Source organism: Hipposideros armiger, unplaced genomic scaffold (assembly GCF_001890085.2).
Source record: "Hipposideros armiger isolate ML-2016 unplaced genomic scaffold, ASM189008v1 scaffold_37, whole genome shotgun sequence".
Classification (NCBI taxonomy): domain Eukaryota; kingdom Metazoa; phylum Chordata; class Mammalia; order Chiroptera; family Hipposideridae; genus Hipposideros; species Hipposideros armiger.
In genome coordinates this window covers 2,210,517-2,234,748 of record NW_017731387.1, presented here as the reverse complement: position 1 = coordinate 2,234,748, position 24,232 = coordinate 2,210,517, and the positions used below count along the sequence as shown (strand labels likewise).

Sequence of the window (24,232 nt, the reverse complement as noted above, 5' to 3'; positions counted from 1 at the left end):
TCGACCTTCAAAAAAGTACCAGAACTGTGTGGTCCATTCTGTGTGGAAACATTTGTTTTATGACGAGTGTTATATAAAGCATGGCGCCTTGTCACTATAACTCTATGTAACAATAAACAGCAACAGTAAACTGAATACTGTTAGAGTGAGTAGCTTCTGTGGCTGATTCTCTAAGAAACAGGAACATCTTAACTGTAAAATTTTTTCACAGAAATTCATCCAGGGACTAAACCAATAGTAAAATATATAGAAAGTTGGAGTAACCCGTTTCAGAGTCTGTGAGATGCTATGTTTGCGAAGCACGCTACTTTTATTTGCTATTTCCAAGAGATTAAGCAAGAAGTGGCTTCTTTCTTAGTAAGATCACGACTTATCTCATGTACCGTGCTCCATCAGCCTGGCTGTCATTGCTCTGTTGAGCACGCCAGCACTAGAGTCCACCAACATGTACCCAACCCATGGATACGTGCCTTCCCAGCAGGCTGCAATGTCAGGCTGTGGGCATTAGAGGGCGCACTTGAGCTGGGATGAAAGGCATCTCCCCTGATGAGGAATGAGGAACGGCTGTGACCTGGAAATCTGCGTCCCAGAGAACTCACTGCTTCGAGACTGAATCTAAGTTTTAAATAATGTAGGGCTCCACTTGAAACAACAACGGTGACAGTACAGAAACCTTTCAGCTCAGTACCTGGTAGTGTAGGAGACTTTCTATCTAATGATTTATTTCCCTAAGCAATTGGATGGGCGATGCAACGTCACCTCTGCTTCCGTCACATTAAAGAAACAGAAAGTGAATTATATCATCTGGGATTCCAATGGCATCCCACTTACCTGAATAATCTCGGGAACAAAGACAAGTGTATCTTCTGACCTCCTTGAGGCACGTAGCCTCGTTTCTGCAAGGACCTGAGACACATTCACCTACTTCCCAGTCACCGTGCCCACCTTGATACCCTCAGGAGGAGCCATCAGTCCATCCCGGCACACAGCTCCGTTGTGGCAAGGGCCGGAAGCACACTCGTCATGGTCCAGCTCACAGAATCTTCCAGCAAACCCAGCAGGGCAGATGCACACAGGATGCACAGGGTCCTCATGACAAGTCCCCCTTCTCATGGTGACAGGAACCACAGGAGCTGCTGGCAGTTTCACAGGTCATCCTGTGATACCCAAGAGGACATTTGTATACAAAGCTCCTGTCTCCTGAGATGTTCACACAAGTGGCATTTCCTGGGCAGGGGTTGGAGAAGCAAGGATCTGTCACATTCCCACAGTCTTTGTCCAAATTAATGGCTGTGTCTGAACAAGGGCAATTGTCTTTTGCAAAACGTGGCATGTTGACTTGTTTTGGCAGGATTTGGAGAGGCACCTGGTGTCGTTTTTTTTTGTTTGTTTGTTTGTTTGCAAAGGAAATCTACAAGGGAATAAAAAATGTTGATGACGCTTACAAATAAATGAGGATAAAATTATAGAACTCATTCTTTTTCCCACTCCTCAAGCCATCCCAAACATATTCATTAGTGGGACACATACATACATAGCTGTCTGCATTCTAATGATGAATTTTGTCATTAACGATAATTTTTACAAATATCTTCTACAGGGTCTTTCTGGCAGTCAACACTTTTCCTCCAGTGCTGTGCATAGAAGTTCACATGTTATCAGGAGGGCTGACTTGAGAGCAAAATTTTTCTGTTCTCTGTGGGAAAACTTGGCAAATAATCACCTTTTTACTTTAGATATTTTTCAGGTGCTGACTATCTTCTCACATTTTCAAATGCATGACTGGCTTCTAATAGTTCATGTCACTTCCTGAGAAAAAGCTTTCTCTGAACTCCTTTCCTACACTCCTGCTGTTTTATTTTCTATGACACGTATATCGCAAGTGCTCTCATGTCTTCGTGTGAATGTTTGTTTGTTGGTTTTCTGTTTTGTTTATTAGAATGTTAGCTCCATGCAGGAAGGAGAGTACTCCTCTCTGGGTATTTCCTGGGTCTGTAACATCACCTGTCACGTAGCAGTTGCTTGACACATACTTATTGGAAGGAATGGGGACAATGTCACAACAAAACCATGCCGGTCAATCACGGGGCCACGGCTAGTGTGCCGGGGAGAGCCTCATTGAAGAAAAGGCACGTGAGATAGGGTTTTAAATGAATGCAAGCAAAGGAAGGTTGTTATCTGAAGAAAGAACAACAGCATGTGAAGTATTGGCATTCTGTCAGTAATAATAATCACTATAGGTAGATTTGTAATCTGGTCACACACACCCCATCACTTTTTTTACATGTACACTTTGAGTTATGTTTTCAGTGCTAGTTCTAGATAATTAACCAGCAAGCTAGGTTCCCTCTGGGTGGATGGCGTCATCGGCACCATTTCCACCAGTGGCTGCCTGGGCGTGTCTGAAGGAGGGACGCTAACAGGCCCTTTTGGAAATACGGCCCAGGACCTAAGCCCATTAACTGATGCTTCAAATGACTGTACTAAACATGCAAAGGTGATGGCCTGTTCAAAAGAAAATTATATTTTTCAAACATAAAGGAACTGCAATTTACTACCTTATTAAAAACAATCGATGAAATAGCCAACTAAGAAAATAAAAGCAGACTGAAGTTAGGGCTATGATTATTCCAATTTTGTGCACCCAAATTAAAAATATCTGCATATATTGTCATATTGTACCTATACAATATGTGCACTTACTGGACAATAAAACAATTTTCATAGTGGCAATACCTTTAGAATAAGACTTAAATGGACACACACACAAAGCCTTCTAGGACTGTTCAGTTATAATTGGAATTTAGCTCCCAGGGAAGTGGCCATAGAGAATTTCATTTCGGGGTTTAATATGAGACTTAGACACAGGGTAAGAAGCTGTTGGACGTGAAATGGAACTGATATTGTCAGACCAATTTATATAGTTTGCCAAATTGTTTCCTTGCAGTAAAGTTTGCCATCTACTGGATATTGTGAGAAATTCTAGAACAGTGGGTTTCAGATTTTCTTTTCTTAAGTGCAGCAGAAATCCTTCAAGGAAAAGGTCACGAGTAATCCCAATATAGAGAATTGGAATGTGGGCCAGCTCAGGGTGAGGAAGGGCAGAGCCCCAGCAGCCTCCGCATTCCGCCTCCTGCCCTTACTGGGGACATCGCCCAAGGGGCCCTGGGGGGGGACAGCAGCAACCTGGATATCTCTGTTCAAGAGAAAATGATATACTTTGTATAGTTACTGTAAGCAATTCTTATTGTATTTTCTATTTTGGTATTAGTGCTAAAAAATATATGTATACATTTTTAATATAAATATATATGTAAATAAATTATATATATATATATATATATATATATATATATATATAGAGAGAGAGAGAGAGAGAGAGAGAGAAAGTAAAAACTATTTTGACCAGTTTTAAAGAAGATGAGAACCCAAGTATTAAATGTATTTTGTGTGTGTGTGTGTGTGTGTTTGTGTGTGTGTGTGTATTTTCCAATAATTCAAGTTACTTGGAAACCGGCCATATTGATAATTTATTCAGTTATAAGGGGAGGATATTTATTCAGAGCAATGGAATGCTACCAGGTGATTTTGGGGAAGAGCGTTTTCGGGGAAGAGAGTTTCTCAATGACTATTATAAATAACGTTTCTTCCTCTGTCCTTGATGGTTTCAACGCACTAATCTACAAAATAGGTAAGTAAATCTCTGATATAAAAATCATCAATCAAAAAAAGAAATCTGAAAATTTTGTCAAGTGGTTTTCTATTATTGATATCAATATTTTGGGCAACTTTTACCTAAGTCAATCATAGGAGTTCTGCCAGAAAGAGGGGGATAGTGCAGTGACAAGGAGCAAAGTCCCTTGTAAAACACACCTGTAGCAAGCCTGGCTCTGCCACACACAGCCACAGTTTCCCCAGCTGCAGAAAAGGAGAGAACAGTAAAACATACTTCTTAGGGGTTTTTTTGTGAGAATTCATCCACTAGATTTAAATGCTTGGCAGACATATGACAAGTGCCCAGTACATGTTAGCTCTTACTGTTGTAAGACGCTTTGAGATAGTTTGGAGTTCCCAATAGAAAATTTACTGAATTAGTAGAAAATACAGCAATAATGGTAATAACCAAAAAACACACAGTTCACTCACACATTTTCACAGCAGGAATTTTATTTTAGGAAACAAAACACAAACCCAAGTCCACCCTGACGTAAGATGCCTGGATGGACTAATTCAGCATGCCAAGGGCATTTGCCCCATAAAGAACCCAGACTTGCTCGGGATCAAAGGAAGATAAACATGGATTAGACTGAGAAAAGATCTGTTCTCTGGGGTTTGTTTTTCACAAGAAAATCATTAACATCTCGCTGTGTAGTTTGAGTGCCGTGTAAATTTTTGGCTCAGAGAGAAATACCTTGTGAAGTGAGAGCTATGACAAGGGCTCACCTGTTTGGAGGACCTGCTGCGCCTGTGTCCCCACAACGCCCGTGAAGGCTCAGGACACGTGCCTGGGGTGTTAATTGGCACAGGCATGGATGGCGCTTGCCTCCCAGAGTTCCCTTGTGGGTTAAACTTTGCAAATGTGCATCGGCCCTGGTTTTACTTTATACTTTTTGTTTAACTAACTCTCGTCACAGCTCTTTTTTGTCTTCCCCTAGAAGGTACTGCCTCATTCTCTGCATAGAACTCTTGACTGTCTGTCTCTGCTCTGGTCTTCATTTTCATCGAGACTGACTTTAAGAATCAAGTGTAGCCTTTCTTAGAAGAAAAAGGGGGGCGGGGTGAATGGAACTATCGTCACTGCTCATATCTGGGTTAAAACAGTCATTGCTAATAGGCCCCATATTTGGCTAGATCGAACACCCCCCAATGGACTCTCCCCGGTACAGATAAAGCTGTTTAGGCTCCTTGCTCTGAGGCATGGGCTTCACAGTGTTTTTTCCTCAAATAGCAGGGATGTGGGAAGGGCCCCTGGGGAGCTGCTGACAGGAGTGGGAAAGAGGGCATGCTAGCTGTGGTGTGGTGAGATTTTTTTACACATGCAAAGGCACACTCTTTTCTATCTTCATTCTATCTTTAGCATTCATTTAACCCAATTTTGCCTGAATAAAAGTGGGAAAGGAATAGTGGCATGGTGGACATAAAATGTGATATTCCCAGACACATCTACTGAAATGGTTTCTGATATCCTTTCCTATAAAAAGATCTTTTTCCCTTCAGATGAGTTAAAAAAGAAGCATTTGCCAATGAGTCACTTTTTCGAACTCTGGTGTCTGTACATATAGACTTTATATCCTTGTTGTTCTTAAAGTTTAATATGTAGTATTTTTATATTTCATTAAACTACATCTCAAAAGCCACTGTTAGTTTCTATAAATAGAAATAATCATTGACTTAATAAGGAGGACTTAGTTCAGCTGTCAAAGAAAATTATACTCTTTGTTCAAGATTTACCGTCTCATCAGTTCCATTCAGAAATGTGACAGATTGGATGACCCTGGACAATTGGTCAAACACCTAACAATTTCAACGATAGTTTGGATTTCGAGCAGCCACTATTTGGAACCCTCCTCGTTTTAAAATCAGATCCATAATGAGCTGCTTTTAGAATCAAATAGAAGGTATGAACGATGTTACTGGAGATGAGTCGAAATTTCCAGATCTAAGAATTTCCATTTATAAGGGGTAAGTGGCTGGTTGACTTTTCGTTAGCCTGACTTTCTGCAGAGATCAACGTTTAATTCCAGGGGGACTGGCACAGGGAGGAGAAACGTGTGCAGGATGGCATATCTGTATGCAGGGCTCAGTCAAAATGGCTTGCATGTGGTGGGCGGTCAATGGAGGTTTGTTGAATAATGAATGAACGAGCAAGGAAACCTGAATTCTCATTTAAGCCTAGCTGTGAAGTTCTTCCTTCCACCTCTTTTGATAAAAATCAAGTGAATCAAAGCAAATCCTCGGGTCAGTCACTTACTTTGATGTCCGGTGTGGCAGGATCCCCAGGGAGGAGTTAAAATGAGAAGGCGACGGGTTCTTGAAGGCCATTTATTTCCTATGCATTCCTAGGGCCTCTAAAAAACTAGATACTCCCTGTCTTATGCATAGTTATTTCTACATACGTGGTCTTAAATGCTAAGGTCAGGCCAGTTTCATGTAATGGCAAGAGTACAACTTTAAGGAAAGACAGAGGTTAACGTTTTCGTTCTGCTACTTGCCATCTCTGAGATTTTTTTAAAAATCAGTGTCCCTGAACATCAGTGCCCTCTTTAATAAAGGAGATAATATGTAGCCATATGCATAGTGCTTAAGACCAGAGACTTCGGAGCCTGGGTTCAAATCCAGACTCTGTCACCTCCTAACATGGAGTTTTATAAAGATACTTAACATCTCTGTGCCTCAGTTCCCATTTCTGTAAACATGATACCTACTCCTAGGTTTATTGTGGAGATTAAGTTAATGTACCTGAAATGCTTGACAGTGCTTGGCATAGAGTGAGCATTATCAGTCATTATTCTTGTTGTTGTCGTTATTGCTAGTATCATGGGGGTGAAAAAGATAACATGCATAAAGTGCCTTGCAAAAATCTGTAAAAAAGTCATTATTTAGTCAATAACATTTATCTTTTTTTTCAGTGCAGGGTCCAAAGCACGTATGTCTTAGAAACTTTGTATTGACTAGCCAAGTGCCATGTACACAGTCGGTGCTTGGTGCATGTATTGGGTTGTTGGAAAAGTCATGACGTATTTTTTCTGTTTTTCAAAGGTCATTTATTTATATAAAGAACAAAGATCAATCAATGATATATTGCCCATTTTGTTCGATAACCTTTTGCCATCTTTCAGTGAGCTTCATAATTCCTCGTTCATAGAAGGACCTGTCTTTATTTGCGAAAAACTGAACAAGGTGCTGATTTACAGCCTCATCTGAATTGAACATTATACCACGCAAGGAGTTTTGAAGAGAGCGAAACAAGTGGAAGTCTGACAGTGCAAGGTCAGGCGAGTATGGTCGGTGTGGCAACACATCCCATCCAAGCTCCAATAATTTTTGATGGGTGATCAAACTTGTGTGTGGTCTCACGTTGTCGCGATGGAACGCAACTCCTTTACAATTAACGAGCTCTGGACGTTTCTGGATGATGCATTCATTCAAACTGTCCATTTGCTGACAGTACATATTCAAACTGATTGTTTGGTTCCTTGGTAGGAGCCCGAAAAACACGACACCTTTAAAATCCCAACACACTGAGAGCATAACCTTCCTCTAATGAATGTCTGCTTTCGATGTCATTTGAGGCAAATCATCACGTCAGGACCAAGACTGTTTGCACACCACATTGTTGTAAACTATCCACTTCTCATCACCAGTTATCAGTCGCTTCAAAAAAGGATCATTTTCCTCACGTTTAATGAGCATATTGCAGATGTTTATACGCGCCGTCAAATGAGCTTCTTTGAGTTCATGCGGAACCCAAATATCGAGCTTGCTTACATATCCCAGCTTCTTCAGGTGGTCATGAACACTTGAATGATGGATGTTCAATGTTTCTGCAATCTCCCATGTTGTGTAATGTGGGTTTGACTCGATCAATGCCTTTATTTTGTCGTCATCAACCTCGATGGGCCTCCCTGACCGAGGAGCGTCGTTGAGATCAAATCACCAGCACAGAATTTCGTGAACCATCGTTAGCACTGACGTTCTTGTAGAGCATTGTCACCGTAAACTTTATGCAACTTTTCACAAGCTTGACGTGCATTCTTCCCTATATGGAAGTAAAACAGTAAAATATGGTGAAAATGCACAGTTTGGTCTTCCATCTTCAACTTGCTGTAAAATCTCCAAAATTCAACCAAATCGCTCAATTTTCTTTTAGAATGAAGCTAGAACTGTCAGCTATTAAATGACGTAGCAATATCATAGATGCGAAAGACTCTATCTAGTGCTTCCAAAATAGAAGTAGCGCCATCTGTTGCAAAAATGCGTCATGACTTTCCAACAACCCAATATGTTTAATAAATGAATAAATCCAGGAAAATGAGGCTATATGATATTGGAAAGGGACTTCGCGTTCGGGGAGTTCTGGGAAGTACAAGTTTATGGTCAGCACACATTCTCTGAGAAGTTCATTGGTGCCACTTGGATCTCATCATCCCTGGTCTGCTCTTAACCTCTGTGGAGGGTCCACGGCCTCACTGAGAAACTTTTCCATAGACATAGTCTTTTAAATATCTTGTATATGATTGGCATTTTGCTGGGTGCTTTTATATACAATCATTATCATTATCAGAGATGAAATTGGGGGCCGGTTCCTCCACAGACTTCTTTGGCTCTGAAAACCTCCCCCCAGGAATAAACGCTTCTGGGGTTTATTCTATGCAGTCCACACACCTAAGCACTGGGTCCAGATGGATCAGAACTCTGTCATGAGGCTTAGGGTGACAGCCACGTGCATGCCACCCCTGGCTGCAGTCACACCCACTCACCTCATAAAAGATGCTCCTTTGTCTTCCTTAGAACATGACTAAATGATGCCAACATGAGAGTCACTTTAACGACCATATTTCCCCATGTATAAGACGCACCCTTTTTCAAAAAATTTGGGGTCTAAAAACTGGGTGTGTCTTATACAGTGGTGGTATGAGCGCAAAAACAAGTGCAAAAAAAGCGGGAAATGCAAGTAAAAAAAATCTACAACCACTGTATAAGATGCACCCAGTTTTTAGACCCCAAATTTTTCGAAAAAGGGTGCGTCTTATACATGGGGAAATATGGTAAATGTCAATCATTGCAAATTTTAATGAGGGTCTAATTACATTCCTTTGACATTACATTCATTTAAAGCTATTCAGGCATGGATCTCTGGCCTTATTATAATCCGTGTATACGTTAATAATGACAGGTTTTAAATGACCCCTTTTGCTAAGGAATAGACGTACATTTGACTAGCTCTTTTGCCTCTAGCAAACTGAAATCCTCACAGGAAAGCTAAAAACATTTTAAGTGAAAAGTAAGGGTTCTCCCCACTCCATAAAGCCACCAGTTTTTTAACTAATCAAATGATCAACAGATACAATTTCAACAGCATTTTTGTTCTAAAAGGGGGCTTATGCTGGTGGTCCATCAACTACACTTTCAAGACGAGAATCTAAATCACTGTTGTCAAATGGAAGTATATGAGCCATGCATGGAATGTTAAGTCTTCCAGTAAAAAGGAAAATTAAAAAGTTAAAACAAACAAGTGCAATTCACTTGAGTAATATATTTTATTTAACCAAATACTATTATACTAAAGCATTATCATTTTAATGTGTAATTAGCATTAAAAAGGAATGAGATGGTTACTTTTGTTTTCACACTCAGTCTTTAAAGCCTTGGGTGTGTTTTACACCTACAGGACCTCTCAGTTCCACCTAAGCCACATTTCAAGAGCTCAAAAGCCACGTGTGACTAGTGGCTGCCCTATCGGACAGCGTGGATCTTGACAGCTGTCTCGTATTTGGGTCCAGAGAATAAGGCCTAGAAAAAAAATAATGTGTGGTCATAGCGATGAGGAAGTTACTAATCCTCCAAGCTTTAAATGACCTTCTTCTGACATGAGTATTGTGGTTGCCGTGAATGAAGACATTTCACATACTTTCTAAGAGTTTACTCATTACGACATATATTCAAATGGTGTGCACGTCCTCACAAACCTAATGCAAGGCGCACTTCTTCCCATGGATGGTTCCTATATCTCTGCATTCTTGGTGATCTCCTGGCCCGAGCAGCCCCAGAGCTTAACAGTTAAGATACAGCTTCACGCATATCTATGTATTTCCTAAATTGGTCTCCAGTTCTTGTATGGACATCTGTCTTTACAATTAGCAAACGAACGCTTTAAGTTCAGAAACTATAATAATACGCACTTCTTCAGTGTGTCTATAGATATGTTCTGTGTTCAGTTTCAATCACACTTGGAATTCTAGCTCGTCAATGGGGCAGTAAATGCATGCTGATTGGTGCTTTGCTGATTAATCAGTCTCACCCCAGGAAAATTTGTTCCGCTCACTTTATGGCTCGCTACGCTTGAACGGAGAGAAAAGGACTTGTTTCTGTCAGGTCACTCTGAGTTCTGGGCCAGGCTTGGGGAAAACCCTGGTTACTGTGGTTACTGGGTAACTTGGAAGCCATCGTGAATATATTTCCTTTTCTCCTTATTCAGCCAAAAGCCCAAGGCACTGAGTGCAGCAAGCACAATGCCATCATGCCTTTGCTCTGGGTAAGGTTTGGGAGGGTTGACGAATGGCTTCCTGCCCAGCGTGTCCGACCGAGCACACGGCGTTCTGAGAGGGACTTTGGTGAACACAGTCAGCTTCAGCTCAGCTGCTCAGCCCACGACACACCTGGGAAAGGGCTCGTCTCCCAGGGACTCTGCCCCAGCGTGGCAAGTACATAGGCAGTGAACCCCGCGGCTTCGGGACTGAGCACAGAATTCAGGAAAATGGAAAGAGCACCGCACTGTTTGAAAATCGGATGCATGGTTGCTGACACCCTTCTGAGAGCTGAAAGAGAACATCTCATATGGGGGATCAGCAGCTTCACTGAAGAGAAAACAATGGAAGTGTAAGGATAGCTCTACTGTAGAAAATGCATGGAAGTGAACTTCATGTGAAGACATAAGACATTGAACGTTCGAGGAAATCAGCCTTGCTCAGATATGCCCATAATCATCTCTTATGGATGGCATGGCTATCCCTTTGCACTTAAAATATTTTGGGGGGAGGGGGTGAATGGGGAGGGGGGGATGAATTCAAGCAAATAATTTATTCATTTCAAAGCAGTAAATTTCACAAGTAAATTAATATTTTGTTTCAATACACAAAGTGTTTTTATTTGACATAATTAAGTTTTAAAAATAAATGCCATATATTATTCATCATTGCATATACCTCCAGTATCCAGCATAGGATAGTCAATAATTCATTATTGAACTGAACCAAACATGCTGAATTCCCATCCCCCTAAATTTAATTGATTGTGTGACTGCATTTAAGGTTTCCATATCTTTTTCTCTTGAGAAATTATATGCAGCCTACCACTATCTACTTGTGTATCATACTCCTATCATACATTCCCATTGATTTTTCAGTGATAGCGAGGCCTAAATGACACTTATGTACTTCATTTTCTTCTATATCATTTTTTTTACTATGCTAAGACTTAATACATTTAGAACAATTTCAATAAACTTCCTTGTACAATACCTGGTAAATTATAAGTCAAATAGGAACCATGCCTAATTGGAAGTGCAACAAACAATAAGTATTCAGGCTCCATTCGTTAGAGCAGAAAGCTCACCACCCATCAGTGAGCCCAATAGGCGTAACAGGTCTCTCTAGGACAAGAGCCTTTGGGTGACCTATGAGAGAATTAATGGACGTCTGCATGAGGGATATTTACTGACTTCCACATTTGGGAAAATACAATGAAAGAAGTAGCTGCAATACAGTTGTGATTTCATGATGAAGAAATAGAGTGAAGATGCTATCACTTATTTTCCAAAGTGAAGGAACCTGAGATCCTATGAGCTAAAGACAGACCTTTATAGAACAATCCAAGTTTAATCTTTACAAAATAAAAGAATATTTTTAAGGCTTCCACCAAATAAACCACTTAATATCTATCTTCTAGGTGGATGCTAATCCTGAGGTATAAAAGGGGTTAAGGGACCCCTGAAGGGTCTATTTACCTCAGGTCTATTTCTAAAGCCCCCTATCATGTTGTTATAGAAACCAGTTGCAGCTGAAAAATCTCCCATTATGATTATTGCTATAGTAACCACCCAAAAGACAGCTAGTTTTTCATCCGTTTGCCATCCTCTCCCCCATTCCCAAGATAGTTTTGCTTCTAAATGCTTCTATGTTGCTGGAAACAAAGGAGAAAAAAGAGTAAATGAATTTAGTGGGGAAGAAAAAATGAGAGAGAGAGAGAGAGAGAGAGAGAGAGAGAGAGAGAGAGAGAGAGAGAAATGAGAGTACACTACAAGTAATAAAGAGATCCAAGCTATTTCATTTATCTTTACAGAGAAAAGAAATTATAATTAGACAACCAAACTAGCTCTTAAATTGGTGACCAAATCTCTTAATTTCCATCTGTTTAGACTCAACGTAGTAAAAATTAGATGTAGAATATTGCCATTGCTCATATTTTTAAAGCTACCCTTGAGCATTTCAGAGAATTTCCCAATAGAATATATGACTTTGTGTAGTGCTGCCTCTTCCAGTTTAAATCAAATTAAATATATATGGTAATTTTTTAATAATACTTTCTTATAAGGTGTTATTAAGTTCTAATATGGTATCATGTTTTAAATATTATGTTTTGATAACCATTAATTTAATTCATCTCTTTCCCCATGAACATGTAATCAGTTTTAAAATTCTAATGTAATATTACGTTTTGGCACTGTTTTGTGAAAAGGGCCCCTATGTAAGTCAAACCAAGTAGAATCATTCTGTACTCTCCTGCCTCAGACTTCATCTAATCATATTGAATGGCCTCATCTGTTAATAAGTAGCAAATTTGTTGGTTGGATTTTGTGGTTTTTATGAACTTTGAAATAGTTTGGAATCAGAGTGTTTTGAAGGAAAACTCCTGTACTGAGAAAATGACACGATGATTATGGTAATAGTGTTTCAAACCTGTCACCCCAGTGAAGATCTTAGAAGTGTCTAGGGTTCTTTCCTAGATCAAAGCCGGAAGCAATGATGTGTTGGGTAGGAAAAGGTTGTTGCCAGATCAAAAGTTAATATTCAAAATCATGAAGTCAGGAGAAACTCAGCTCACTGCTACTAACTTCAGTTTACCTCTCCTGTTGTCCTTTCAGAATGTCTAGTACAAGGAACTGTTATCATTGTCTAAATATTTTATTTGAAAAGGAATAATGTAGATCACTCAAAGGAGCGGTGGCCATTTACATATCAAGCAAATAATAACAGAAATAAAAAGAGGAATCTATAGCAATAAGAAATAGTAAAGGACTTCAATATGGGAAGATCATCCAGAAAAAGTCAACAAGGAAAAGTTGGACTGGACCCATGCTTTCCTAACAGACAAATACAGAGCATTCCATCCAACAGCAGCAGCGCTTCCCTCGTTACCTGCTATTGTTTATGCTGAAGTATAGTTTGTACAGGAAAAGAAAACCAAATGCTTCATTTCCCCTTTATTTACCAGTTTTCAACATGAATTGGTTCCCTAGTGTTTATCTCTTTCTTCTTGGTTTGTAGGAACTCTTTATCTGTTAAATATACTGCACTCTTCTGTCAGTCTTTTAATTTTTTGAATGATGTCTCTTTTTTGGACAAAAATCTTTAGTTTTATATAATCAAACCCTGCTGTTATTTTGACCACTTACAATTACTCAGGAAGCCTCTTTCTTTCTTTCTTTCTTTCTTTCTTTCTTTCTTTCTTTCTTTCTTCTCTCTCTCTCTCTCTCTCTCTCTCTCTCTCTCTCTTTTCTTTCTTTCTTTCTTTCTTCCTTTTTCTTTTTCTATAAAAATCTCATTTAATGAGTGTTGTTCCTGGCCAGAGGGAAAATATCTTGATCGTTGTCCAGGTGAAGTAACACACACCCAGTTAGTTCAGAAAGGGGCACAACCCCAAGCCGGGCAATCAGAGACCTTATTTGAAGAAATGTATATTTAAGCCCTCCTTCTGAAAAGGCCCATGAGTCTGGACCAGCAAGGAGCTTTCCTCGCTGCCACATGGAGGAAACCTTGCTGAGAATGAAGATAACACAGACACAAGGAGGGACGCAGAACTGAGAGATGGACAAAAGATTTGGGAGATGGACAGAAAAGTTGTGAGATGGGAAACAGAAGCTCAATAGGGAAAACCTAGCAAACCACTTGGAGGGAAACAGAAAATCAAAATTTATTGAGACAGCTTCAGGGCCATCTAGATGACGCTCTTCGTTATTTAATCAGCGTGTGTTTCCCCTGGCGTGAACGGCCTCCCGTGAAAGGGAGCGGAGCTTTGTCTCCAGAGCCATGCACCTGCCTCCCCTTCTGCACAGAATGTCTCACCGTGTGGTGGGCTGCCCCTCACTTGGCTGTCAGTCACCACCTCAAGCTTCTGCGCTGTGGCCGCTCAAGAAGGCCTTGTTCCTAATCTGGAGGGACTTCAGTGTGGGTAGGAATGACCCTTGCCAGTTTAATGACCTTCACTCCCAACCTATTTCAGCAACCAGTGCTCAAGACCACCGCTTGTCCCCATCTGTCAATCCCACTGCACTGAATTGTTCAAGTCTTCTGTGATAATCATTGACCTGCAGCACAATATGATTTGAAGGACAGATAAGTTTAATTCTGTGAGAAGTGGAAGGGCTGTGACAGAGGCATAGGGAGAACCTGTAATTTCAGCCATGATCATTTTGTAAAATCATCAATGAAGAGAAGATATTCCAACCAAGCAGTGGATTCTCTTGTCCTATTTTTAAAACAACGATAGTATTACAACAAACACTTAATGGATCAATTTTTAAAAGACGAATGCAATGATTGTAAGCTCTTTACTTGCTTACTATGTGTCTGAGCATTTTACATACTCGAAAAAAAGGATTAACATCTCTTTCTTTGGCCTTTTCTGTAGAGTCAGCCAGCCCTGAAGATTCGAGCTTTCAGTTTGCCGCAGCCACTGAGGAATAGGTAGACATTTACCTGCCTCAGATGCAGGATAAATGAGAGCCCATGTACCAGACTCAGCATTTATAACTCATCGCCATGGGGAACTAATGAATGGTGCTGCCCTGGAGGATGGGAGCTATTCACACAACCCTGACGAGATGGGATTAACCGGTTACTTGAATGTGGCTCACAGGGACCCGGAGCTGATGGCTTCCCTGAGCTAATGTTTCTAATCAACTTTGTTCCTTTGCTCCTTGTGACTACACGTACCCTGTGCAGGATTATTGGGATCCAAGCCTGCCTGGGAATCGTGAGACCGCTGCTGTGCTGTTGTCGTGTGTACCACAAGGCTTGTCCTGCCAAATTTCTTAAAGATAACCAGACTCGGTGCTTGAAGCAGCTTTTCATGAATCTTGAATTTGACTGTCAGTCTGAAGTTAAGACCACAGCTCCTGGTAGAAGAGTCTGGGCATTGCACATACATTATTTCATTGAATTCTCACAACATTCCAATGCAGTTGGCAATAATCACCATCTCCACTTTGTATTGTAGATGAGTATTTGGACGAGGAAGGCAAAGTCACCATATCTTGCCAGCAAACATATTAACACAGATAAAAGTCTGCCTCTTTAAAAAGGAAACAAAATGAGACTCAAATTTATTTTCTTAACTAATAAAATATTGTAAGAGAGAATATTTCAAATAATGACAAAGTATTTCTTTAGAGCCTGTCAGTGAAAGAACCCATTGCGAGAGAGAAAAAAATGATTTGTGTGTAACTATGGGTCCACAGTTATGAGACCCTTACACAAAGAGACGTCCTCGTATACGAGTTTACACAGTCACCTCCTCAAAAGTGAGTGCAGCAAATGTTGGGAATTTTCATGTAAATTGCATTGAAATTACCAAGTTCTGTGCTAAAAAATGTACAGTAAACTCAGTTCTCCTTGCATTTCACATACCTTATCATTTCTTTTGTTGCCTTTCTCCGCTCCCCTGTGCATCTCGACATAACACTTCCTCACTGCCTATGGCCCGGGGTCCACTTTAAGTTTCAAGGAGGATGAATAACTATTGAAAGAACAACTGTTTTAAAACACAAAACATCGCTAGAAAAAAGTCCTCCGTGCCTCTCTCTCTCTCCCTCTCTCCCTCTTTCCTCTCTCCCTCTCCCTCTCTTTCTGTCTCCCTCTCTTTCTGTCTCTCTCCCTCTCTCCCTCTCCCTCTCTGTTGTAATCAGGTATTTTACTATTCTGTTACTTAAACTTGGACTTGCTTTTCCTATAATTGCCTTCAGGTCCCTAGCTATGGCAGCAACTGCTATTTTCACCCACTGAGATGTAAACCATACATGTCACTATCTCACTGGTATATAAAGTGACCAGGATTACATGACCCTGTGTGCTCATGTCCACTGGGCTTGCTCGGTGGCAGCCGCTCCAGGCTTCGCCCTCTGATACTCAGACTCAACAGACGCAGATCCGAGGCCCCTTTGAGAAGCACACACTCTGCCTGTCTTCCTTGTAAATGTGTTCAATAGTCACCATCCCTCATAAACCCAGAGCTGAGGCCATGCCGGCGCCTCTGATTACCCAAGCTGCCACACATCTGACAAGAGTTTTCCAGAAACATGACTTCTGTTTGTATTTGGGGAACTCTGTGGAGTATAACATCTTCATTTGTAAAGCAGTAGCATGTACCATAGACAGGAAGCCCATTTCACTCGGCAAAAGAGATGCTTTAAACCATTATCCTTTGGGAAAAATTGAGACTGTCCCCTTGATTATGAGATTATGAGCAAATGTTGGAATACAAAGTTCTTTAAAAGTGAAGTCCCATACACATCAGAAATAAAATGCATTACAGCTTATGATGAACTTCCTTTTAGAGTACATCAATTATAAAGTGCCAAATCTGTTTTGTAAAAGTGTAAACAGCAAAACACCTTAATTTCTATGTGGCCATTTCAATCTCCTGTCACATAGAAACTCTTCAAACTCAAAGGTTTAAGAAAGAACATTTTCTACAACTAAACACTTATTGGAAATCACAGGATCAGAAAATTGCTCACACCAACCACTTAACACAGGACACATACTGGCGCCAAATTGACTTTATTTTCAAGCATTGCATTCTGCAGAACATGTAACATTATGAACTATTTGCAAGAAATACTTAAAAGTCAGGAAAAGTACCAAAAGCTCAATATGTGGAAAAGGCTTACTTTTTATGCAGGTGAACAGTGAGGAACTGAAGTAGATGAAAAGGTAGTTAATTTTCTTAGGCGTCCTGGTCTCATTTGGAGGACGTGCTCACATATGTTGCTGGTGGTCTGGTCCCAGTCCTGCTCCTGACCCGTCTGTCTCAGACAGGAGCTGGTGCCTCTGAGTCCCCAGGTGCCACCTCAGCCCCTTCCAGCTTCGATTGGAAAAGCCCTGTGCTTCTTAGCATCTTATGTTCACAGGAGGGTGGGGTGACTTTTCAAACCTGATGCAGATTTGTTTCCTGTTGGACTGGATTCATTCTCCCTGAGGCCTTTTCTTCCATGAATAATGGCTCCTCAGAAAGACCTATGTAAGGTTAGTGACTTCAGTCAACTCTAGTACAGGACTTAATTGCTGATGACTGTCTCAGCACACAATAGTTATGATGTGACAGCTACTAAGGGGACACCTTATGTTCCCATCAATTAACATTCATCTCCAGAACACAATTCACAGATGACGTCGATTTTTGTCACCACGCAGCCAGGTATCTGTGGTTGATAAAACAGACGAGCTCTGGAGTTGATGTGGGAGCAGTTTCCTCTGCAAGCCCAGAGCCCATTTTATGCCCTGCCAATGACAGTTACATACTTTGGGATTTCCTGGATTTTGGTTTTACCGTAACAGTTGAATGAAAACACGTTTGCTTATTTTTTATATATGCTTATCATACAGAATGCAGTATTTTTCTTCAGATTAATTGTTCAAGTCCTTAAGATTGTATTATTTTTGGACACTTTGTGGAAACGTCTATTAGTTAAAATTGGAATGCTATATTCTCTGACTGGAGGATGCCTTTTATCTGCGGTTAAAACTGGTTGTTTTTTATACTTTTTATATGACAGATTTTATCAAAAGCTTGATAGCTCTGTCAGATATTTATATATTTTGAAATCTTTATATTTGTTGCACATATATCTAAATGGGGAATAATATTTTGATAACTAACTTAATATTTTCTACTAACATTAATCTCTCCCCTACTCCCATGGGATTTTCCTTGCCATAGTGGGATTTATCCCTTTAAAATTATGTATTTCTTACAGAGTTCATGACAGTTATTATTTTTAAAGATTTCCCCCTATTATGTGAAAAATGTAATTTGGGCAATTTAACAAGTAGAGTAAAAGAAAGTCAGATTACAGAGACATTTCTCATCCTTTATTCTAACCCCTGCATTTTACCAGTTGGAGAACTGAGATGCACAACAATTATACTATCTGCCCGGAGTCATCCAGTGAGTTAGCGGCAGCATTAGGACCAGACTCTCCCCATTGGTTTCTAGAACATTCCTTCAACAAACCCTGTGGATTCCTTTTCCATGTTTATTCTTAGATACCCCTTCACACTTTCTGCAATAACCCCACCCTAGGCGGTCCACATCTCGGACCAACATAATCGTCCATCTGTACTAAAAAGGCCTTCAGGGAGAGGTAAACAGAGCACAAAGGATGTTTAGGGCGCTGAAAACACTCTGTATATTATAATGATGGATACATGTCGTTATCCTTTTGCCTAAACCCACAGAATGTACAACACCAAGAGTGAACCCTAAGGTGCACTCTGGACTTTGGGTAACTATGATGTGTCCACGTAGGTTCATTCTTGGTAACAGTATACCATTCTGGGGAGTGATGTTGGTAATGGGGGCTCGGCCCCTGTGGGGAGAGGAGGTATATGAGGAGTCTCTGTATTTACTCTTGATTTTGTTGTAAACCTAAAAATGCCTTTTAAAAAAAGTCTTTAAAATATGAAAAAAGAAGCCATCCACGATGGACCTCAAAACTAAGGCAGCGACAGCCTAGAAAGCCAGTTGATAGGCTGGAGGGGAAATAAACAGAAAAGACAATCAGGCCTGGAGCCTGATGGTATTAGAACACTTTCCTATAAAGCGTGCTTAGTTAGGAATGTCTCAATCAGACAAATAAATTTCGAGTTTTTCAAAAGACAAAGGTCTCAAAGATAAGAAATGGTTGAGAAAACGTTTATACAAAGACTGCTTGAAGGAATGGTATATGCTGAGTTTGAATATAGGAAAACGGAGGATATGGCCATTAAACAAATGGCTGCTATATATCAGATTGGGGCCATTCAGGAGACTTTTACAAAACACATAGTAATTAAGCTGAATTTTCAATCCTAAGTGTGAGTTCAACAAACAAATACAGGAAGAGTGGTCTTGAGGGCATTTCAGGAAAACAGTGGGTGTCCACGTAGAGACATTAAGGGCTTGGGCGGATCAGGAGCTGCAAATATTCTGATAGTGCAGAAACATGAGCATGAAGAGGCGATGTCAGCTCCCGAGACTCAGTAAACCACAAAATCAAGGTACTCTAACTTTCACTAAGAAGAAAGGAAACCATTCACGATCATTCGTGCATTTGGAAAGATACCCCTCGTGGTCACGTGGCAATGGTTGGTAGAGGGCAGATAAGCAAGAAGCATGGGTCCCAGAGAGAAGGCTGCTGAGAATAAAAGTCAACCAGAGAGAATAAAAGTCAACGAGGATCTAATGGACCTACGTGGGGAACAGGCAGCAGGAAAGCTACCATTGTTACCAGCTCGGATACTTGGGCTTACACTAATGCCGGTCGCAGAGGCGAAGGATACACAAGGGCTTCCAGACAAGAAGCAGCAAGCCCTCTCTCCGTCATGTCAACACGTTGATATATACTCATACGCTTTTTTTTTTTTTTTAGCTGAGCCATCCTGCTACCTGTTGGCAGCTCAGCGGCTGCTCAGCTCGGGCTGGACTCGAACCGCTGTTGCTCAGAGTTCAAACTCTTGAGCGAGCTCTTAACCAACTGAGCCACTCAGCCGGCCCCTAAACGCATACACTTTTTACGGCACCCTCTTTATATATATACTGAGATGTGGCATAATAAGGTAAAGCAATCATTTGATTAATCTATTGCATATATGAACTCCCTTTCTTTAAACCCTGTAATTGCCTTTAGAAATTATTATATTTCATCTAAAGATATATAAAGACATCTTTTTAAAAATGTATTTGCTGAAGTTATGCAAGAGTGCTGATTCTAGTTCATCTATGTCTTTACTCAAACATTAAAACCAAGGAGGCCTTTTTGTTCCCTCTCCTCATTCAGTGATCACCACCGCAGAGACGTAGAAATAGCAACAGAGCCTGGGATTCGAGTAGAAGAAACAGTAAGAAAAAAATAAATAAAAATTCGGTTCACATCATCAATCATGGTGACACTCCTAAGAAAAGAACATGAACAGTTCTGCGTAGTTGTCACCAATGACATCGATATGCATGTCAAAAATCGTTGGTGGACTAAAACCTTTAGCACTGTATCTCGTTACAAACAATGGTCGCATGAATTTTGTGTGCATCGCTCATGCCAAGGGGGCAGAGGAGTACGGAGAAGTGTGTGGGCTGAACTGGTCTCGAGAAGCCTGTTGTCACCATCCCGGCAGGATCCTCACAAGGGGCAAGCCTGCAGAGGCTTCTGGAAGCTTTTTATCAAATCCATGTGCTGCGGCTCTCTTCCCATGAATTACGCTCATATCTGTAAATAAGTGTATCCAGTGTCTCTGGAGAAGCAGAAGCGAGGTATGAACTGGGAGGCGTGAAGATTGCTGAGTGGAGACTCGGGCTTCAGATCAATAGTTGCCTGAAGCCTTTTCACCATTAGCATCCCTGGGACGTTTGGGACGAGCTCTGGCCCAAGTCCTTATTACAGTAAAAAACTCCCCAAACCTCAGATTTAGAATTGTGATCTCACTGGGCTTCCCTATAAGTGGTCATAGATGCTATCAGCACAAAGAGCTGATATTTCTTTTAAACCTTGATCGTTTTAGCAAATGACACCATAGCCTTAAAAATTCAAACCCACTAAGAAAAAAATTCAAAACAAATTTTAGAGGGAATTTTAGCTTACCAAGCGATTCTTTGCTTTGCAAAAGAATAAGCCCATACACTATTTTCCTCCCCAAAATGTTCTTTGTATCTCTTTTTTTTCCTTCGTTATGAAACTAATTTTGTGCGAAGCATCACAGATGTGGGCACTCGGATCTAATTCTTTTGTTGTAGCATTCAAAATCATTTGTCAAGTCCCAAATATAAAAAAGGTTTTGGGAAAACAACGATACATTAATCTCTCAATTATTTTATTTCCCTTTGGGAAAGACACCTGGATTACTGGGGGAGAAGGGTGAGTTGGAGACTTTTTATGTCTTTTTATACTTCCCCCTTTTAATGCTGAAATGTATAACTGTAGTAATTATTTTAAAATTAAGAAAAAGTTTCATGATTTCTTCTGAGAGATTGGTTTTGTCTGCAGCCTGTAATCACATTTTGTTTAAAAAATAACATTTAGGTTTAATCTTGTACCAGAGTTTAATCGTTAACGAAGACATTTCAGCCAATAATGAAGATCCAAAGTAGAGTTAAAAATCACCAACCTGTGGGTAATATCATAAATTGGCAGACATGCAGGCAGTGCTCACTGTATCGTAATTTAATCCTTATCTGATTGTTTTTACCATTTATTTTAACATCAATTCCAGAAACATTAAAATATAAGAATAATAATTTTATTATAAGAAATAGGGAATTTTTAAGGCCAAGCCCAAGTCTCAACTCCAGTAGGCTTTTTTCCCATCTCACTGATCTCTCTTTTGGTGTTTTTCTGTATTTGAAATATTTACCACACATTTTGGAGTTGGTTACAATAATCACCACTTACCTTAACACCCCAACCTTGTCTGTTAGGCAGTATTGTCCTATCTTACAGATCAGGAAACTGAGGCCCAGGGTACTTAGGGAATTAAAAGGATTCAAAATCAGGCTTGTCTGACTCGAGCCTGGGGGATTCCCACCCAGTTATATTTTGTCTTGTATAATTTCTAATTATTTCTTTTCCTAAATTTATAACAAGTTAGCAGTGAGCCCTTTGCAGATGGGGACACGGGCAGTGCTTAGGTTTGCCCTTCACAGCCCCAAGCACAACTCTGGAAATTTAATCATTCTTCATAAAATGCTTTTAGATGAGGAGGGCATATTTTGCTGAAAACTCTGACATTTGGGAAAAGAGCTGTTAAATACACATTTATAATTATAATGTGAAAATATCCTTCCAGGCCTAAAACATGTGATTTTGATGGATATTCATATAGGAATCCTTTTGGTGTCACAATATTTAAAAAGGAAAATATTTACAAGCGTTTCTAACACAATTGCTACTTGGTTAACAGCCGAGTCTATTCCTGTGCGTATAGATTTAACATTGACCCAAGCACCCACTCATGGTCAATTTGATGATTTAAGGCACAGAGTCATAAGATGGTTGTTTTGCCCGAGTTCCGAAGTTGAAACTGTTTTTTTTTTAGTATGCAAACTTCCCCTGAGCATTTTGCATTTTACGGACCAAACAAACTGATTCCAATAAGCTGCTGGCTGCTCTCTGGGGAGTTCCTGGAAGCGATGGTGTGTGATACAGCTCTGCTTACTTTTGATGAATTCCTGCGCGAAGAATATGTTTTCTCTGGCCTGCCTGTGGCTGCTACCACCAGGGAGCAATTCCACTGCCACTGACGGATGCTAGCTGGGTCAGACCTTGTCATTGTGAATGAAAGTCATGTGATTAGTATTCTGTACCTTCTTACTAATGAACCTTCTAATCGTGGAATCTGTCTGTACTTATAATCTTCTTCTAACTGCTAAGTGCCCTTGAAAGGTTAGATAAGTGGGAAATGGTACCACTGTGTTTTTTTTGTGTTGTTTTTTTTTCCCCCATTGCATCACACCTTTCAAATTTAGTTTTGGACTTGCTATTTATGACTCAGGATTAGTTAGAATCGGTTAACATTATGACAATGACAACTTTGATTATAGGATTCCAACATGCAAACAGAAGTTACAAACACTCAAAACATGTATAATCATAAGAAGAAATATTTTTGGAAGCATTCTAGCTTCTTGGGAAACATTGTGACACTAGAAAAAAATATGTAAGAGTATTTAAGCCAGACTTTGCTAGAAAATAACTGGAAAAAAATTATAAGTGAAAGAGGATTTGCACTAACAAGAATTTAAAAAGTTATTTTGAGGTCCACGTTTAAGACATTATTCAATATAAGCTGAGTAGCTTTTGGCTTGAACTCAAGAATGTGTATATTCTTAATGGTACAAGGATTTATTTGTGATTGCTCCAGACCAATTGCACGTTTCATTAAATCTGAGACATCATAGTTGTAAGCTGCACCATCATTTTACGTATCACTAAGAAAGAAAAAAAATGCTGCCTATTAAACTATGACAAGGCATTGATTGTACGTCATCTCAGAGATGTCAAATGTGCAAAAAAGTACTTCTTAGGATTGATGAGATAAAGAATTCTATGATTTTTGTAAAAATGAGGAATACTAGGTACTAGGAGTACAGAAAACCTGGAAGCTCATCTTTCCAGACCAGCGTTTCAACCAGCCCCATGTTCATTCACCAGGGCCTGAAGCTGAGTGGCGGCCACCTGACCTGACACGTCCTTCTTTCTTTTAGTTTTGATTAAGGAGGTACTCTACTCAGCTCTATTAATAAAAATACTCTGCTAACAATAATTCATCCCCTTATGTAATCCAGGAGTTAGCCGATTTCGATAACGGATCAGACAGTAAATATTTTAGGGTTTGTGAGCCACACAACTTCTGATGCAACTACTCAACCTCAGCCACTGTAGCGCAGAAGCAGCTATAGATAACCAAAACTTTATTTATAGACATTGAATTTTGAATTTCATGTACGTCTCAGATGTCATTATATTCTTTTTTTTTCTTTTTCCTCTGTTTTCAGTTGCTTAAAAATCTGAGAATATTCTTTGGGACCCCTTCCAGAAAAATGAAGTAGACACTTTTTCCTATTCATTTTGCTAATAAAAATGAAAAATCCCAGCCATTATGTATAAAGCAAATGGAAGGAGGCTGAACGATAGCGAGAAGAAAGCAGACTGGCTAATAAACTCAGGGCTCAAAACAGGACACAATAAGAAGCTCTTTGGGTTTTGGGGGTTTTGCTTTGGACTCATATAGTCTAGACTTAGAACTGAAGGAGCCAGCAGGTCAGAAATACTAATGGATGAGAAAAAAAAAAAAAAGTTCCAGCAGAAGCCTGCTCTCTTTAGCCAAGGGACCGTGAAAGAGGCAACCTAACAAGACAGAAAACTTTTAAACAATAACCACTCAACTCCAGCCAAACACCACAGGGGAAAAAAACCAAAACCTGTGGCCTCACCTCTCCTTGGTCCAGCAAAGGCCGAGCATGCACCTAGACTGCATCCAAGCAG

At 40.1% G+C, this 24,232-nt stretch overlaps 1 protein-coding gene and 1 long non-coding RNA gene across 2 annotated transcripts in view; both read right to left on the bottom strand.

The window, feature by feature from the left end:
• CRB1 (crumbs cell polarity complex component 1) overlaps positions 1-1,569 on the bottom strand; it is a 49,134-nt gene extending 47,565 nt beyond the window's left edge. The window contains 5 exon segments of the mRNA XM_019637991.1: positions 832-972; positions 975-1,110; positions 1,112-1,326; positions 1,329-1,411; positions 1,535-1,569. Coding sequence (XP_019493536.1) covers positions 832-972; positions 975-1,110; positions 1,112-1,326; positions 1,329-1,411; positions 1,535-1,569 — 610 coding nt within the window.
• A 13,173-nt stretch (positions 1,570-14,742) lies between these two features.
• On the bottom strand, positions 14,743-17,162 carry LOC109380452 (uncharacterized). The gene is made up of 3 exons (XR_002123476.1): positions 16,889-17,162; positions 15,627-15,735; positions 14,743-15,289 (listed from the first exon to the last, which is right to left on the bottom strand). It is a non-coding gene; the product is annotated as an uncharacterized LOC109380452 (long non-coding RNA).
• Between the last annotated feature and the right edge of the window lie 7,070 nt (positions 17,163-24,232).